The following is a 20156-nucleotide window of genomic DNA, read 5'->3' as shown; positions in this document are numbered from 1 at the left end:
AGGCCCGCTTTTTACTCTTTATGTCTCCCGCTCTCTGGAGGCGGCAATTTTCTGCCGGATAAATCAGAGGCTGTTGACGGGCACAGCGAGGAGTTATAAATCGAAGATGGAGGGATGCATGCGATCTAGCACCGACTCTTATTGTTTTGTGAGGATGGCGAATAACGGGGATTTTTTTTTTTACTGGATGGAATTGATCCTTTATGTTAAAAAATATATATAAAAACCCTGATAACCCTTTTAGCGGATTGATTCTATTGACTTTAAAAGCTATCGGGAGTTAAAGGAAGGCTTGACAGGTGGAAATTCATCCCCAGTTACTGAAAGCTGTGAAAAGAGATATGGCTGAATTTTGTTAACTCTTTGACTGCCAAAAACGTTAAATAACGTTTAGTAAAATCCTATGGAGGAGTGCCAAAGACGTTAAAAGACGTTTGTTTCAAAACAGAGGTGAAACTAACCATTTTCTATTGTTGATTACTGAAGAACGGAATAAGGTAGAAACAAACTTTTTTTTTTCTGATGAAAGCTGAGAGTCCAATCTTTCATTTGGTAGTATGTGTGTTTCCATAGTCCAAACACATAATTTTCTGTGGACCTTGAAAGATCAGTCAAAATGCTTAAATCGGCTGGCACCCATGGCATCCCTTTTCTGAAAACGTCTGGCAGTCAAAGAGTTAACATATCCCAAATTTGTATGCGTAAGCTGGGACGGGCTATAGCGTATAATTCATACATTGCGCTAGAAGCCTGCAAAGCATTTAATCCTGCTGTGTAGAACAAATTACAAATGGATTTTCAACGTAAGGGTAATTGAATTACATTTAAATACAGCATTTACACAAACAGTAGAATTATTTCCCGTTTACTTTTTAACTTTGGTAAGTTATGTAGAAATACTGCAGAGGCAGGTGTATAAAAAATAGATTTTGAAAAAAACAATGTGTGATATTGATATATTTATATTGATAAGATTCTGCTTCGACTAAATTTAGGAAACGTAGTGAAGTGTCATGAGAGCCAATAAAAGAATTAGTATCGGAAATGTTGAAACTAGTCTCGATAAGTTTGCTGTATAAAGAAGTACAAAACATGACATCAGTGGTGGAAAGGTAACAACTTACATAAAATAACAAGGAAATTAAGTTGAATGCACACGCTCAATTCAATGTGCTTGTGGGTACTTTTGTTGTGTGAAAACAATTTAGCCTGTTTTTAAATACTAATTACATCCTCACACAAACGGATTCTTTAAACAATTACCCCAACCGTGAATGTGTAGGAAGTGTAAAATGTTGTCTTTGATGTTTTAGTTGTCTGTAAGCAAATGGCAATAACCGCAAGCATGGACAAAAACAAAAGCACAAACATGCTTTTAAAAGCATCCGTCCTCATTGCCGCAATGCTTCAAAAATGGCAGCTGAATGATGCGAATTGTCATCTTTATAGAACAGAATACTCTTAGTGTCTGCTCGCATTTATAATTAAAATAAATAAATAAAATCATTTCTCATGTCTTTAAATGAATCAGCTTCCGCTTGCCGTCATTTTCGTTGCTTGACGAAAATAATTCTGGCTCAAAAATATCTTCCCGCAAGACCAAAGTGACGCCAGCTACAAGATAAAGCTACAAGATAAAAAAAAAAAAAAAAAAGCAATCCCTCAAAGTGTGATAGATCTGTAAAAAAAAAAAAAAAAGACACTGTGATTATAGCTAAAGACTCACTGGGTATCTGCTGGATTTTGTGGACCACCACAAAAGCGTCCGAGAGGCCCACCTTCACCGGGTGGTTAATTGGACTGATTTGCGACAGTTCGACGGGGATCTGAAAGACAAGGAAGGCAAATGAAACACCAGGACTTTTTTTTTTGTCTGGATTAATTCCGGTTATTTCAATTTTTTAAGGTGGCATTTGTTAAATAGCTGGAACATATCAAGGACGATCGATACGGTAAGTATAAAAACCTGTCTAGCCAACTTCTTCCAAGCATGCCAGAAAAAGGAAAGTCTACCAAACTCACACGAGACAAACACAGTCTTAGTAGACGACTGAAGGCGAGTGGGACGTACCTCCTTGTAAGCAAAGACGATGCGGCCGGTATCGTGCAGCGTGGCCTGGAACGTGAAGCTGCCCAGGTTGTAGTTGTCCTGCAGGTGGACGTGGTCCCACTGCACCACTAAAGCGGTACCTGAAGGGGTGAATAACACACATCTGGTGCTCATATAGCTTCACATGCAGTGGAACGGTCATGTTTTTTTTTTTTCCTGGCAGACACCTCAGGCCTCTGCTGCAAGTTTGAGCTGATTGACATAAAAAAAAAAAAGAAAGAAAAAAAAAAGAAGCATGTGAGCTGATATGAAAGCGCCGCACCGGTGCAATAAAAACAGCAAGCCGGGGGAGAGAGCGAATCAAGGCAAGGGCGGTTATGATGATGGATTATGAAGCTCTGGCAAGTTTGAAATCAAACCAAATGACAATGCTGTGAATGACTTTTTAATATCTCCACTGACGCTCTCGTCGGACTTAATCTTGGAACGGTTACTATTATTTGAGTAGATTGCCCTTTTTAACATGGGTGACACGATAATCTGAGACTGGTTCAGTTCCATACACACAAAACACAAAATAAACAGACCTCCAACAAAGCCAAAATATGTCTGGACTGAAAATTCATGATGTTCTGCGGTGACACTGTTTCATTCCAATGTGCTAACTGCCACATCTAGCAAAGTTTTTAGCACAATAACAAGTCAAATAAACGGACAGACAGACTAACTGACTGACTGACTGAACAAACCAATTTAACTAATAAGAAAAGTAATCATTTAATCAACCAAAAGTGATCAAGTGAACAAGCGAGCAAACTAACCAACAAATAAAGTAATCTAACTGCTGAACAACGTAATGAATGAGCTAATAAACTAACTTAGTAACTAACTAGCCAACTAACTAACTAGCTTACAAAGGGAGCGAACTAATGAACCAACCAACCACAAACTAACAGTTGAACAAATGAACTAACTAACAAACTGATTGATTTACACATAGACAAACTAGCTAGCTAGCTAACAAAATAACATGCACTAAATAACAATTGTGATCAAACAAACCTCTCAGATTCACGCTTGGTGGGTGTAATAAAAGGTCATATACTATAAGTGACTCCCTGTAAATAAGAAGTCCAATAACATGGCCATTAGTAGCAGGCTCATGAGGGATTTAGTAGGAGCCCTCAGGCATTATCTTTGACACACTTTAGTTTTACTGCAAACTGTGGACAACCTATTGATGTGACAGCCATTCTCCCCCAAGGAGCAAGCGCCAAGGTTTGCCAACACTCTCATCATTTTTTACAGCTGGAGGGCTTCTATCTAACGTAAAAGCAAGCTTTCTGTTGACAGCTCGGGAGAGCCTCGGAGGGGCAGGAAAGCCGGTAATGATTTACATGTGCGGAACAGGGGGACGGCGAGAACCTGAAGGATGAGGTCAAGACGGTTAATAACCGGGCTCCAAAGTGGCGCCGGTTGTTTGCACCTCCACGACGAGGAAGAGGTCTGTCAGCGACTTAGACCTGATCCAGGTCCCGTTCGGCGGGGGAGGGCCGCCGTGCAAACTGGGCCGAGGGGAGGGGGATGAGAGAGCACATGTTGGCCTTGTTTCTATTTCCACTTACCAGCTCAGCAGGCTGCGCAAGCTCCAAACAAACAAAAGTGAATCCACAAACTACAAATTGCACTACCGCAACCTCATTTTAGTTCAATTATCCATGGCCAAGGCTTTAGTGTTTAAATGACATCAGCTTACTAAGCAGACACAAATCCCCCTCTCACTTTCATCTACTTCAAGATCCATGCCTTATCACTTATCATTTCTCATACCACTTCGCCATCAGCCTTCACCCACAACTTTTTTGGTACTGTGCACCCACTTCAACATCCTGACAGAGTGCAACAAAAGATTAACAACACACTCTTGAATTAAACTGAGACAACAAGTTTAAACATGTTGCTAATAATACAAACACAAGTAGTTGAGAAAATTAGACTAACTAACTAACTCATGTGAAGTTTGAACTAAGTAGTAACTAGCTAATGAATTTACAAACTAAGTAATTAAGTAACTAACTAAGTAACTAACTAAGTAACTAACTAACTAACTAACTAACTAACTAACTAACTAACTAATTAACTAACTAACGACCAGACAGATTAACTAACTAGCCAATGAACATCATACTAGTAACCAACCAACCAACAGGCAGATTAACCAACTAGCCAATGAACATCATACTAGTAAGCAACCATCATACCAACTAACTAACCAACTTACTAACTAACTAATGGAACTTTAACTGATGTGCATAAGTATGAACTAACTAACTAACTAACTAACCAGCAGACAGATTAACTAACTAGCCAACCAACATACTAGTAACCAACTAACTAACTACAATTCTAGCTGACGAACTTGCTCAAGAACAAACGCAGGGACTTACTCAACAAACTAATTAAGGAACTTAACTGACTAGCAAAGAAACTAGCAAAGGAGCTTGCTAAACAAACAAACAAACAAACGGAAAAACTAACTACAAACAAACAAAACGAATGAGCTAAGTAAATAACCAACTGCATTACTAGTTTGTGAAATAACTACGATAACTGCATGATAACTGTACGTCCATGTCAGCAGAGTTCAGACCTTTGCCAAGGCCAGAACAATTAATTGTAATTTAGTCTGCAAATTATCATAAATTCTCACCTTGAAATTGATGTTTTATGCATGCAAGATAATCTGCACTTTACTGTATGTATAGAACAAAAGCTAAATGTATCTATATTCTTCTTGTAGTATATCATAAACTGCTATCTTTAACCAAAAAGAAGACCAGCAGTTTGTGGCTGTCCTCAGGGCTAATCCCAAATCCATCCCGAGGTTTTGCACGTTCACGTCGAGCGTCACTAACAGACCGTGAAACTCTTCACCGATATCAGTGGCGCGCTGAGAATGGATTAGTGTGGTTCTAGTCGGGTGAGCTCCGCTTTGAAGGTCACACAGTCTGGCGACGACGAATGTGATGAATACAAAAAAAAAGCCAGATGGCTTTCATTCAGTTAGCGTGAGTGAAAATTTATGAGAGCATTACGGGAAGGTTTCACACCTTGCCATAGAGAGGAGCTGTTTTGTTTAAAACTCAACATATCACAGTAAAACAGTAATATAGAAGGAAAGAAAACAATGTTGCTACCGTTGTCAAAGTAGATGACGGTTGAGTTCCTGGACACGCTGGGGTCGAAGTTGGCCATCAGAGGGGCTATGTACTGCGTGGCTGTTAGCATCCGGTGCACCACGTCGCCCGTGTAGATGAATCCTGAGGGAGATCAAAACACATACAAATTTGTACAGTTTCGAGCCTAACAAGACACGCAGTATGGTTTCAAGCTGCTTTAGTGATGGTTTTAATTAGCGGTAGCGTCCTCTATCAGAAACAGAAGAGGCAAATCGCAAGGGGCCTTGAGCAAATCGACGCCGAGTGACTCATGTGTCATCATCATGAGGTCTCGGGCAACACGAATACGCGTTGACTGCAAAACAAACACATGGCAACTTTGTTGGCGTCCTCTGAGCAAATGGATTTCTCCTCGCACGTGCCCCGAGCTCGACGCAAACCAGATCTTTACCGCTTAGCGGGCCTGTAAACACGCTTATTAATGGACTCCAGCACAATGGAGAAAACCGCTCATTAGTCATCATAAGGGAGCACAGAATGCGGAATTTAGCAATGGTTAACTCTTTGACTGCCAAAAACGTTAAATAACGTTTAGTAAAATCCTATGGAGGAGTGCCAAAGACGTTAAAAGACGTTTGTTTCAAAACAGAGGCGAAACTAACCATTTTCTATTGTTGATTACTGAAAAACGGAATAAGGTAGAAACAAACTTTTTTTTCTGATGAAAGATGAGAGTCCAATCTTTCATTTGGTAGTATGTGTGTTTCCATAGTCCAAACACATACTTTTCTGTGGACCTTGAAAGATCAGTCAAAAGGTCAGTCAAAATGCTTAAATCGGGCTGGCACCCACGGCATCCCTTTTCTGAAAACGTCTGGCAGTCAAAGAGTTAAAATGGCAACAAAAGTTTCATTTTTGGCTATACGAACCGTGCCAGTCTTCCTGGAGATTATATGTTGGCAAGTGAAGGTTTAATTAGCGTAACATATATGCGTTTCGCATTATTCAATTATTATTTGAACTGGTTTGTATAACTGTAAAAAAAAAAAAAAAAAAAAAGTTAAATAAATAATTTTGAAGTATATTTGGTTGAGAGGAGGAATCTCATTGCGATTAAAGTTTGAGACTGTTATTTTATGTCATGCAGCAGGAAGAGAGCGGAAGATGCCGTGAGGGGAATCAATCTTTCCCTTAAGACCTCTCTGTAAAGAATTCTCCATATTGAGCACAGACAGCACAAAGGACACAAGAGGGTGGGGGGGGGGGGGGGAGTGAGTGAGGACCATGTGACTTCATGTAGTGGCCACCGACTTGCTTACATTTGTATTTCCACCCCCCCGAAAAAGTTGTGTATTTAACATTTCTGCAAATCACACAAATGAACAACGACAAATGCGGCTTCTGGAAAAGAAATCCAGCCCTTGAATGCAAATGAAAGCAGACGTGGAGATCATTCGAGCATTTCTATCCAACCAGCCGAGCATAAATCAAGGAAGAAGTGCAAAAGCTGCACATTTGAGGAATCGAGATTCTGATTTAATCGCCAGGATTCAGTTAGGAACCTCAGCAATAATCCCAACTATGCGCCGTTTAGGACGTCGGTAGAGTTTAGCCAAGTGCCACTAGCAGGATACATTTCCATTCACTTGCTCTCAATCCAATGTGTGTTCCCTCCACAGTATGAAAAACAAATTTCGATTCTTGAATTCTACAAGCTGTGTGTCCGAGAGATTTATTTCACATCAGCTACACCTGCAATCTGACCAAGGAAATGTAAAGTAATTTTAAAAAAAAATGTCACGTTCCAGTTCTTTGGGGTTGGGTTTTTGTTTGATTTTGACAGTCATGATTGTCTGCTCACCTTTCGCACTATGGTTTAATAAAAGTACCACACTTTGCACTTGTTTCCTGTTTCTCCGCATTTGGGTCCACCATCCCTCATCCACCCACGCGCCCTCATGACAAAATATAATATGTATAGTAATTGTGGTGTTTTGCGACCAAGGGCACAAAACGAATTAAACTCATAAGTCAAGGTACAACTGTATGTAGTTTTTATGATGTTTTTGTTTTCGTGGTGTGTCGTGAGATTTTGCTAATATATGCCTTGGCTCAATAAAGGTTGGGAAACGCTTTAAAGCAACCACCAGAGTGAGACTGTTTTCAACCGTTTTCACTTAATAGTGGTGTAACCGGCCCCAAAGTGCGTGTGTGTGTGTTTGTGTAGAGTGTCAGGGGAGATTGAGGAGCTGGAAATGAGGAGACACTAGGCGAAGCAATCGGCATTTTTCCACACGAGTCTTTTTTGACGGCAAAAAACACAACCGCCCAGCCAAGCTATTGTCACATCAAAGACCCTCAAAGACGAGTCTTGGCCAAATAATCCGAAAGATGCTCCGTTACAGCTGAGTGGAATAACTAAAAAAAATAAAAAATAAAATCCCACGCATCTCTTATCATGATCACCACTCGCTGTTTTTCTTCCCCAATGGCGATGTCAAGGTGGCGTCTTGGAAAAGGCATTTGGGTGGTGACGAGCCGATAAGAAAGGATTCATCCAGACAGATGAAGGGAGAAGAGTGAGAAAGAGAAGGTGGAAGCAGCAATCTTTCGCCTGCAGGCTTTGACTTCTCACTTCCTTTCCTCCCTTTTAGTTTAGCGTCTGTCCTGACTGTCACCAATGTCTATAAATATTTATTAATGTAAAAATAGGAAATCATGGGAAACCTGCTCTTAGCTAGTAGTTTTGTACATTAGTACAGCAGTTAAATGACTGAAGTATTGAAATTAGCAATTCGCATTTACAGGAATTAGAAAACCCACGAGAAATGACTCTGCAGTATCATGACTTTGCCCTATAAACATCTACTAGCTTAATGCTAGCACACAATCCAAAAAGCCACAGACTGGCTAAGAAAACTAGTATCAATGATGCAGTAGACATAAGTAAGCCATTAAGCAACTGATATTCAGAGGTGGCAAAACCAGGTCCAGAAAGTGAAAACCCTGTCACAGTTTGGCTTTAGCCCCAGGTGCTAGCTAGCTAGCTCCTTAGCTAGCCGGTAAACGAGCACCATGGGAGCTAGCTAGGGAGCTAGCAAGCTAGCATCTGGGATAAAGCCAAACTGTGGCAGGGTTTTTATTTTCTGGACCTGGATTTGCCACCTCTGCTAATATTTGAACACATATATTAACAATATTAACATTACAGCATCTTACTAAGCTAAATTGTAACAGTCTTTTTTTTTGTGTATTAATAGCTGCCCCCTTGTGGCCAAGGCGTGGACAGCAGAAGGAAACACACAATCTCTATTGAATTGAAATCATGATGCACAAACAGTTATTTTTATTTACTTTTTTACATTCTATTCAATTATGTCATTATGCTATGTTTGTATAAAGTACTGAAATATTGAATGCTCGTGTAATGATCTCATTACAGCTTTAAAACTATTTTGGTTAAAGGGTACTTTGGCAATCTTTTCTTTGGGTGCTGCTCTAATACATTTGTAAAGCACTTGTGCTGACCTGGTAATGGCTGCGCACTACTGTGATTATTTCAAAGTCTACAAGGTGATGAGGTCTTTCTGGCTTTCAAATGGTATATTATTATTATTATGGTCCACTTAATGCGGTCCATCAGTTAGGGATGTGTGCACACGTCCTCTGGAAAGCACTTAATGGACTGTATAGGTTTTCTATCAATTAGTAATGGAAGACAGCTTGAGTAAACCAAAAAAACTCTTGGCCGTGCATGCGATCACTCTCCGGCGACCCCGAGCAGATGCGATGGACGCCGAGTATCAGGCAAAGAAGAACAAAAAGCGCTTATGTAAACACCAATAAAGTGAAGCTCCAGCAGTCGAGCAGGCGCGCTAATTCCCGCTTGATGTTTTCTTTGGACGTTCCCGAAAAAGCAGTACTCAGGACGGCGTGCGTAAACACAGCTTGTAGAGGGGAGAATTATTTGTCTCTCCTACATGTCCTGACCTTTTGGCTCCATTACGTCTTATTTTCGAACTTCTTTCCCGTCGTTCCGGCTCATATCCGTCCTCTGTACGTCCCTCAGCGATTTGATAAGAACCTTGCGCCTCACTGGGCATCATCAGCCAGTACACTAAACCTACACAGATTTGCAGTTTTTGATTCACAAATTGACCTACTGTATTATTATTATTATTATTATTATTATTAATAATAATAAAAATATTATTATTAGTAGTAGTAGTATTATTAGAATTATTATTGTTATGTTTTTATTTGTTTATTATTATTATTTATTTATTTGTATTTGTTATATTTTTATCAAATGTTTTATCATTATTATTATTATTATCATTATCATCATCATCACTAACTATTATTTTTTGTGGAAAACTATTAGTGGGTCATTGTAGTTGGCAAAAGAACTGTGAGAAAAATCTTATTATTATGTTTTCATTTATTTATTTATTTATTATTTAACTTAATGTATGTTTTTATTTATTTATTTATTATTTAATTAAATGTATGTTTTTATTTATTTATTATTTAATTAGATTTTTTAAAGATTTTTATATATTTTTTATTATTCAAGTTTACTATTATTATTATTATTATTACCATTTTTTTTATGTGTAAACTATTAGTGGTTCATTGTAGTGGCAAAAGACCCGTGAGAAAAATCTTATTTAGTGTTACTTTCCAAAGTGTCATCGTTAACTACTACCTAGCATGTTTATTATGAACGGAAGACAAATTGTTCCCAGGCGGCCGTGTCAAGCCTTAGCCTTAGACACACATACACACCCGCCTTCTGATTCCGCCGCCGCCTTATCAATGGCGGCGAAGCCACTTGGCAGACCCACTCTTGTTTCCAATCCAAACCCAACGCCTGCTTTCCCCTTCAGTTCAGTTCGTCACGTAGGTGGTGGGGAGTTTGTTTTTCATCCTGTTTCCGAACAGACGTTCCCGCCGAGGTGAGAACTGCAAATGGTCATGTGTCAGAACAACTATTTGGAGCCTTTTGAGGTCCAAATCTTTTAAGATTGACTTCACAACCTGTCAGGAACGCCTTTGCTGTTGGATGCTTTTCAGTGCTAAGGGGCTATGAGGTTGCCGTACCGTACCGCAGCCACACAAAAAAAAACACAATAATGGCACACACACACACACATATACACAACGCTGTACATTTCATAAATGCTTCAGCAGCTTATGAATCCCGACCACATTCCTCCACCAAACCACATCGCAGTAAAATGTGTCTACGCGCACCCGGGTAGCATCGACAGCATATCCAATAACAACATTTAAGAGTGAACTACTGACTTATGTTGACTTACCGCCAGTTGCCACGGTGATCTCACGCAGAAAATGTCCATAGAAAGGGAAATCGAAGGACAGGTTGACTCTCTGTGAGGAAATAAGCAGACAAGAAGAAATGTCAAATAAAATGCTTCAGATTGGAATCAATGGATACAAATCTAATGCTTATTAGATATGTGCCAAATTAGTGAGCGTAATAGTCTAGATAGGATAAACCCCAAATACATTGATTGGTCAGATATACACACCTGCGTCTGCCCAAACAACACCAATAAAGACTTAATAAAGACCAATTATGATTAAAAACACGCAACTATCGTATTTTGCATTTTTTTTTGTTAGCATATGGCTAAATGTCACGTTTCGTCACAGCCATGCCATAGCCACTCCACAGCAAATCAAATCAGGCCCAGTCACGTCCTGTCCAGTCATGGCGACCAGTTTTGTCACGTCACGTCATGGCGACCAGTCGCATCACGTCCAGTCATGGCGACCAGTCTCATCACGTCCCGTCCAGGCATGGCGTCCAGTCCAGTCACGTCCTACCAAGTCACGGCGACCAGTCTAGCCACGCCATGTCCAGTCATGGCGACCAGTCACGTCCAGCCATGGCGACCAGTCTCATCACGTCACATCCAGTCATGGCGACCAGTTCAGTCCAGTCATGGCAACCAGTCTTGTCATGTCACATCCAGTCATGGCGTCCAGTCCAGTCACGGCGACCAGTCACGTCCAGCCATGGCGACCTCGTCTCATCACGTCACATCCAGTCATGGCGACCAGTTCAGTCACGTCACGTCAAGTCACGGCGACCAGTTCAGTCACGTCAAGTCACGGCGACCAGTTCAGTCACGTCACGTCAAGTCACGGTGACCAGTCAAGTCACGGCGACCAGTCCAGTCACGTCACGTCGACCAGTCCAGTCACGCCACGTCCAGTCATGGCGACCAGTCCAGTCATGTCACGTCCAGTCATGTCACGTCCAGTCATGGCGACCAGTCCAGTCACGGCGACCAGTCCAGTAACGTCAGTGCTTGAAAATAGATATAGGCATTAAATCGGAATTGCACCTCTAAAGCCTGCCTTAGAAACTCGGTTCATTTAAAATGCAACACTGCTACCGAAACGGAGGGAGGCACGTATAGTTTCACTTCATCTTAAGGCCTGGCGGGCCAGATGCACTTATCGATTTTCCTCTAGGACAAAAGCCAAAGTCAGACCCCACTTTGCTCTAGGGAAGAGATTCTACTCAAAATCAGGCCCCATTGTACCAAAACGAGGCTCAATCCATCACCAGTTGAAGGAAAACGAGTCGAATGCACAATGCGGAAAACTCTTTCATGGCTTTTTTACTGGAAATTTCACAGAACAGCCTGCGACATATGATAATAGAATGAGACATGGTGAAGCAGCATGGGGCTCATTATTCAAGTTTACATTTAACGCCTTGAGTAATTTTTTGGGTGAGGAAATCCGATCAAACGGAGGACTGCACGTTCACCCTTCCGTCGAGTCCATACGGCAGCTTGCGAGCGACTCGAGTTTCCATCAATATTTTACCAGGGTAATTTGATATTAGCATTCCACCACAAACACCAAATTGCATTAATGATGACTTCTTTCATTTTGGAAATGTAAATCATAGTTGAACTGCAGGGCACACATGGAAAGTAGGACTGAAACTGATGATTATTTCCAGCTAGTTTGTTACTTTTTTTGACTAATTGAGACCAAAGCCCAAATGTCCTCAAATTGCTTTTTTTTTTTTTTCCTGTCCATAACCCAAACATTTCTGTCAGTATCTGGATAATATCAAAAGCAAACATGCAAGCGTAGGAAAATTCATTAACGTGTGACTCGTTTATGTAAGAAATCCTTCTCGGGTTGTCGTTCGTCGACTTACCGCCGCTTGTCTGTGCGTGTTGGACAGAATCCCGTGAATCTTTACTTTCTCCTTGTCCATCTGCTCGATGTTTACCCACAATCCCTTGCTTGTCGGATCCGTCGGGCTGTATATTTTGGATGTGTAGTAGTTGTGATCTGTGTCCTCCTACGTGGGGGGAGAAACAACACAAGATAATGTGCATGCAATATAAACACCCAATTAGAAATACAGAGTATCCTACATTTTATTGTTTTTATTTTTTTTATTGGGATACAAAGCACGCCTCAAGTGGTTTGGATCCTCACATATGTTGGAGGAGCGCCAGATGGAGAACTCACCATAAAACATAAATCTCTGATTTACGTTTTATTGCGAGGCGTCTGCCTACACGCAATGGCGTAATCTAAAATTATACTTAATTTAATATCGTCTGTCTGTCTAGTTAAAAGGGGACAAATGGAAAATTCGGTTTTTTTAATAGCTTATTTACAATTAATGGTGTCTGGAGCGCCTGCCCAATGCCCACCCATCAAGGATGAAATTAGGGCGCAACCGATATAATATCAACTTTAAATATAACTTGGAAGAAAAATTACTAAATAAAACAAGAAAGTGAAATAAGAATAGAATAAAATAAAATAATAGCGACTGAAAAACCAGTAAGAACAAATACTGACTTTTCATGTGAGTTTTGGCCTCTTGGGGGCAGTCTGGTGCCGTGCATCCATGGTGTACACGCTTAAAGTGAGTACAGAAGAAAGTTACTAAACTGGACTCCGACTGAATTCTAATAAAATAACCAAGTTTTCACACATTGGGAAGAATTTGTGCCTTTGCGTAGTGTTATTTCACCTGTTAGTATGTGTTCCCACTGCATTTGTGTGTGAATGTTCGTTACTTGAAGGATAAACACTCCCGAAGTCGATGCTAACTTCCTGTTAGCATTTGAATGGGTTCCTCTCTTCGCTTATAAGCATTAGCGATGTTTTAAAAATGAAGCTTTTTTTGTATTTAAATATACAGCGGATACAATTCTTATTGACGTGTGTTTAGTTTTACAGTTAACTCCAACTGGGGTGTCATTAAAAACATCTTAAAGGACGCTTAGGGACAACAGAATAACCAGAATAACATATGCTACACATAAGCTAGTTGCTAATGCTACGCAAGCAAAAAAAATGGTGCATTCAAGGTACTTTCACAGCGTCGGAAACTTCGGCTTTCTTCGATGATAACGTTTTAAGGGGAAAATAATCAGCCATTTGGCCCAATTGGGTGATTATAATCGACGGCTGATTAATCGGTCGGGCACTAAGCAACCAAGCAAATCTTGTGTTGTCGGACAAGCCTCCACCTGGATGAATGACTCGTCTCTGTCACCAGGTGTCCATCATTGACCGTTAGTCCTCGGACCATATCCAAAAACGTCCGAGGCTTATCGTCTGGAGTGACCCCTTTACGACTTCCCTCTCCTAAAAAGTGCTGACTCAGGCTGACCCTAGGGGGATTTCTTCTGACTTGATTTGTCTGCGCTAGCGCTGATGAAAGGCGCCTGGCTGTGTTGGCTTAAATCAAATCACGGCGAGGAACACCCGTTTGGAATGAGAAATTTCTCATCTCAAGTCTCTTATTACAAAGCTAATATTATGTAGAGGCACGTAATGCATTCTCTAAAGGGATGATAAAACACTGACTTATCTAAGCCATGTATTTGCTTTAATTAACGTTTGTCTACTGGCCTTTTGTCAAACTAAGCGTGCTATATTTGAACACCATCCATGTGTCCAAATATCAACTACGCTGTGGGAGTTCTGATAAATGACATCCTCCTTTAAAAATCCAGTCTCTGAAACACAAACTTTTTAATAAGGTTTTTGAGATAAAACGTGCAGCTGTGAGGCGACTTATTAGAAGTTTTTTTTAGGAGGCAAGCAACAGGAAGCCCCATGACACAAGCACGTCTTCCTAATTTTGTGCAGGAAACAATAAAAGTGCGATTTTTACAAGCACTGCTCCGACGTTTCTCTGATGAGAGACAATCCCGAAATAGCAGCCTGCTTTTTAAGGGCTTTTTTAGACCGGCTTGATTTGTCCCTTGCTTTGCCAAAGGGCTCTTGAAATTGCTTTGTTTCTGGTGGGCATGTCTATTGTGTGTAGAGCCATACAAAAGTCTCAAGAACCTGAAAAGAAACAGGACATCTGCCATATTGATTTGACGCGGCCATTTTAGGGGGTCATTTCCTACGATCCTTCCAAAAACGAACTACTACACTCTAAAAACTGTTGGGTCAAAAATAACCCAAATTGGGTCGGAAAGGGATCGACTCAACGTTTTGGTTTATTTACTTAAAAAAATATATGCTTTGGGTTGTGCATGAGAAACAAAAATTTGGGTAAAAAATAACCCAAGTTGGTTTATTTATTTACTGACCAAAAAGTTGGTTGAATGAGTAAACCACTAAACAACTTTTTTTTTTTACACCAACCCAACTTTTTGGGTTATGCATGTAAACCAAAACGTTGGTTCAAATGAATAACCCAACCCAATGTTTGGGTTATTTACCTTGTAAACCAAAAAGTTGGAAGAATGAGTAACCCACTACACAACTTTTCTTTTCTTTTTTAAAGATCAACCCAACTTTTTGGGTTATGCATGTAAACCAAAAAGTTGGTTCAAATGAATAACCCAACCCAATGTTTGGGTTATTTACCTTGTAAACCAAAAAGTTGGAAGAATGAGTAACCCACTACACACCTTTTCTTTTTCTTTTTTAAAGATCAACCCAACGTTTTGGGTTATGCATGTAAACCAAAAAGTTGGTTCAAATGAATAACCCAACCCAATGTTTGGGTTATTTACCTTGTAAACCAAAAAGTTGGAAGAATGAGTAACCCACTACACAACTTTTCTTTTTTTTTTAAAGATCAACCCAACTTTTTGGGTTATGAATGTAAACAAAAAAGTTGGAATAACCCCAACTCCATCACTCCACACTTTATCTCCTGCCAGTCGCACCTTGCATGCACCCGGCCTGTCCGACAGCTGAAGTGAGCTGAAGGTAAAGAGCAGCACTCAGAATCCGAGCTATGGGAATTCCCCCCTCTCAAAAGAGCCTCTGTGCGAGTGGCCGCAGACATGAAATCTCGCCCCCCCCCCCCCCCCCCATTACCGCACATTAGAACGAGCCACACAATCAGATCCCTGGTCGGACCCCACATACTCCCGTTTGCTTTTCCTGGCAAACTGTCACGTCTGACATCGGTTAAAGCCTCAAGACAGGCCGCACGTAGTGTAAATATAAGCGGCAGGGTGTGAAAATGAGGCCGGGGAATGCACGCCAGTGCTTTGGGAGGGCGCACAGGGAGGAGGAATATGTCTGTCTGGGCCCTCCTAAGCGATATCGACCGGCGGCATTGACATATCACATATGATGCAGTATTTGGAAAGGAGAAGGGTGTTGAATGTCACGCCCAGCAGGGAGTGGCCCACGGCATGCGCTCGGCTCGTCAGCCTGTTTGCGTACACTCAACACGGATGCTATCTCTCTTCAATTGCATCCTGCTGACTCAGGCTGACAATTTATCCTTCTCGCTCCCTTCTTCGAATCTCCGCCATCTCGCCATCGGTTTCAATCGGGGTTAATGACCTGGAGAGTGAGTGATTCACAGCCTCCAGGCGCCACGTCGTCTGCTGTCACGACGCCACCGCTGTTATAAACGCGCACTTCCAGGTGAGAGGGATCCAAAGCTGGCCGGGTGGCACCAGTTAGCCCAAACACAACCTCCCACCGCAGCGCATAAAAAAAGATGGAGGGATTTCTTCACTGCTGTAAAGTGGCTATAAAGGTGATGCAGGGGAAAAGTGGAATAAGTGATTGTTAACAGTGATTCAGCAGATCCAAACAAACTTTAACTCTGTGCTGGGCGTCGTCTTTCTACCATCATTTTGAAGAACCGCTTCAGTAACCAAAATATGCAAATCAGGTTTTAGCAACTCAATAGGGGTTTTGCACTATTTTCCATTTGGCATTTCAGCCTTCTTTTAAGTAGAGGGCGTGTATTTACAGTAAAAATGTGTTTAAATGACTGTTTGAGTGTGTGTGCGCGCTTGTGTTTGGACCTTTACAGCTGGCGATCAAAGCTCCCTCTCCCTCCCTCAGTGGGAGGCTCGGCTTGTGAACCCATCAAGATTAGAAGCCGTTGAGAAAGAAAAAAAAAAAAACATAACGAGCTGCCTCGACCCCCTGAGGGAGGCCGGCGTCATTACAGGCAGAATGGCGGACTGCGGCGCCACAGCGGAGCGTACATGGCCTCGGTACCTTTAATTTACATAGGCTCATAAACAGACCCCAACCATTAATTTCAAGTAGCTTCACCAGCTTCTAGCGCCTCGCTGGGTTCATTTCCTGCTCTGCTGTCTGGTTCCAATTTAGAAACCCAACCCCTGCATAAAGTGGGTGAACAAATGAGGCTCCCTAATCTTAATTTGGTATACAATATTAATGCATGCACTTCATTTGCAAACATTTAATTGTCTGGAGCGATTCATAGCTGCCGCCGCTGACGACCGAGTGCTTATTGCAGAGGACTTTATGGATTAATTTTCAATATATGAGTTTCTGCGCACGGCAGTGAGGTTTTTAATGGAAGTTGCTCTAAAAGAGAACAATCATTAAACTCCATAGAATCAGTTTTCCTGTGTTTGTTTTTTTTGTTGCTAATCTGTACCCACAGTTTCGTAATCTGTTCCCAGTTTACTAATCTGTACCCACAGTTTGCTAATCTGTTCCCACAGTTTGCTAATCTGTACCCACAGTTTACTAATCTGTTCTCACAGTTCTAATCTGTATCCACAAGAGGGACTCCGTAGTATCCTTTCAAACATGACGTCACATGATACAGTTTTTTCTTCGTGTGTTTTTCTTTGTTTCTTAGTGACGTGCTAAACTGCGGGTGCAGATGACTAAACTGTGGGTACAGATTACTAAACAGTGGGAACAGATTAGTAAACTGTGGGTACAGATTGCTAAACTGTGGGTACAGATTAGTAAACTGTGGGAACAAATTACTGTACTTAATTGTGGGAACAGATTAGTAAACTGTGGGAACAAATTACTTAATTGTGGGAACAGATTAATAAACTGTGGGAACAAATTACTTAATTGTGGGAACAGATTGCTAAACTAATAATATAATAATCCATCTCAGGGGGCGGCCTTTTTTACGACTTGCTATCGACTGAAGATGACATCACTGATGCTCAGGGTTCAGGCAACGGCCAATTACAGCTCACCTTTTTTTCTGAAGCTGAGCTGTGATTGGTTGTTACTTGAGACCTGAACAACTCTGATGTAATTTTCACTCGACAGCAAGTGGCAAAATGGCCGCCTTTTGCTAATGATAAAAACTGCTGGATTTTGCTTCTTAGCTCATATTCCACTAACGCAATATTTACCAAAATACTGTATTTAGACTAATGGGGCTGCATAGAACATATTTTTGTCAATAATTTTTTGGGGGGTTGACTTACCCTTTAAATGACCCTTCTTCATCAATTTAGAACGGCATCAAATAAAATACATGCAAACACAGCCACCCACCTCAATTTGTGAGCTGTTGCCAACATCCTCGGCTGACACCAGGCCCGGGAAGCGCTCGGCCTCCGCCTCCTCCTGCGCCGCCTCCTCCTCCTCGTGTTCCTGCTCCTGACTGGCCCTGTTACTGTCCATATTCCGCGGGCTGTTGGGAAGCCATCTCCTCCAGCGGTGTGCGTGCGTCTTCATGTCCATGACCACGTCCTCATCCACCGCTTGTCCACCATGCACATAAGAGTAAGGAACCCCTGAGAAGGACACAATATTTTTTTTATTAATTTTATCAAAGTTTATTTATCAGGAACATTTCATTAATTGTTTTGCATCTGCGCGGGCGTGCACTGCTAACACGGACACCATGGCTGCTAAATGAGAGCTAGTTGGCAAAAGCACAGTCAACTTTTTCCGATCCCTCAAGCGTTAAATTCTCAACAAAAAAGGAGACTTTAATTCCGTCTAAGAAACAGACAACACGAGTGGAATCATTTTCACGTTGTTTTCCATATGATGAGAAAAAAAGCCCTGTGGAAGGCAATCACGGTGTCAACCGTGCTGAACATTGCCAAAGAAATGGAAGCCCATTTACAGCATGTGTTGCAAAACCAGAGATTTATCCACGATGGAAACTGTTGCCCAAGGTTTGTTCTTCCAAACCAAAAATATTTTGCCGAGTTTGCCATACAACTCTTTATGAAAAAATGTTATTGGCCCAAAGCTAAGGTAGGGAGGAGTAATTGGTTTAGTAGATTTATTTTACTCGTGTGCTGGTCCCCATTTGTATATGTTAAAAAAATAGGGGTGTCAGGCGATTACATTTTTTAATCATAATTAATCGCATGACTAAGTTAACTCACGATTAATAAAAAAAAATATATATATTTTTTTATATCTTGTGCTAAATGTATAGTTGTCATACTCTTAACATAAAACTGGAACAAAAATGTTAATCAAATAGAAATATGGCTACATATTTTAGTCATTGATACAGTAATTTCATAATACTTCATAAAATTGAGTTAAAATTAAAAAGATGTACTGCACTGTAAAAAACGAGTGTGATATTGATTTGTGTTGAGGTCATTTTTCTGCCACTAGATGGCATAATTGCATTTGTAAGACGTTGACAGCTCAGTGCATTTTTATTTTATTATTATTATTATTATTATTATTTTATTCATATTAAGAGCTATGTTTGAAACGAAGTAACTTGTGAAAATCTGCACATTTTTAAAACGGTAAAATACAACTAGACCTCCAGACTCCACAAATATATACATTATTATTACATTTAAGTAAGGGGCGGTCATTAATGGCACATTTTTGTGACATTAAAGGAACTTTAAATTAACTAAAAATGAATGCATTCATTTTGACACACAAAAATATGACTCATGGACCATCGGGGGGTCAATTTGAGAACCACTGCATTGCAGGGTCGCGCTAATGCTAAACATGGAGCACAAGTAACACCAATCAGCTGCTGGGGATGATGCGTATAGCTTGAAGACTATAGAGAACACATGACAGACCAGCCATGATTGATGAACAAACTGGAGCCGGGACCAAAGACTTCAACATAAATCCTGGCACATTTCGGGACAGGCAGATTACGACGATATGACAAAACAATCACGACAAGACGACGAGATGAAAGGTCAGAGTCCCTGTCATTAATTCACAGATTTTCCCATATCCGTAAACGATAAAGCCCCTCAATGGAAGCGAGCCCGGAGACTTAAATATGCGTTACAGCATCCATATGTCTCCAGGGTGTGTCATGCACCGCAAAGTGCTGTTATATGTTAAACCCAGCCCAAAGTGATTACTCATTAGAAGCGTTTTCCTCAATCAAAATTCTGACGCAACAATACACCAATGTCTTTTTAAAAAAAAGAGAAAAATCTTGATATGGGTATATTAAACGTTTCAACCGTGACTATACAACAAAATATGATCCTCCAAAATACATTTATATCATTTTTAATCAATCTTACATAACTAACATAAAGGAAAACTTGCTAAGCCTGGTGGTCCGCCATGCTTATAAAGCGCTGGGGGAAACCCTGATATGATTTTGACTGATTATCTGTAACTTCCGCTAACAACCCAGGAACAGACATGCATCACTTGAACATACTTCC

The 20156-nt window shown here is 40.8% G+C and overlaps 1 protein-coding gene across 4 annotated transcripts in view; it reads right to left on the bottom strand.

Moving 5' to 3' along the window:
- plxdc2b (plexin domain containing 2b) overlaps nucleotides 1–20156 on the bottom strand; it is a 65178-nt gene that overhangs the window by 18325 nt on the left and 26697 nt on the right. For all 4 annotated transcript variants that reach the window (XM_077553900.1, XM_077553898.1, XM_077553901.1 and 1 more), the window contains 6 exons: nucleotides 18022–18263; nucleotides 12440–12586; nucleotides 10554–10623; nucleotides 5248–5370; nucleotides 2072–2190; nucleotides 1727–1826 (listed from right to left, as the gene is read on the bottom strand). In XM_077553900.1, coding sequence (XP_077410026.1) covers nucleotides 1727–1826; nucleotides 2072–2190; nucleotides 5248–5370; nucleotides 10554–10623; nucleotides 12440–12586; nucleotides 18022–18263 — 801 coding nt within the window. The remainder of the gene's footprint in view (nucleotides 1–1726; nucleotides 1827–2071; nucleotides 2191–5247; nucleotides 5371–10553; nucleotides 10624–12439; nucleotides 12587–18021; nucleotides 18264–20156) is intronic.

Source organism: Vanacampus margaritifer, chromosome 20 (assembly GCF_051991255.1).
Source record: "Vanacampus margaritifer isolate UIUO_Vmar chromosome 20, RoL_Vmar_1.0, whole genome shotgun sequence".
NCBI classification, from domain to species: domain Eukaryota; kingdom Metazoa; phylum Chordata; class Actinopteri; order Syngnathiformes; family Syngnathidae; genus Vanacampus; species Vanacampus margaritifer.
This window is presented reverse-complemented; position numbering and strand designations above follow the sequence as displayed.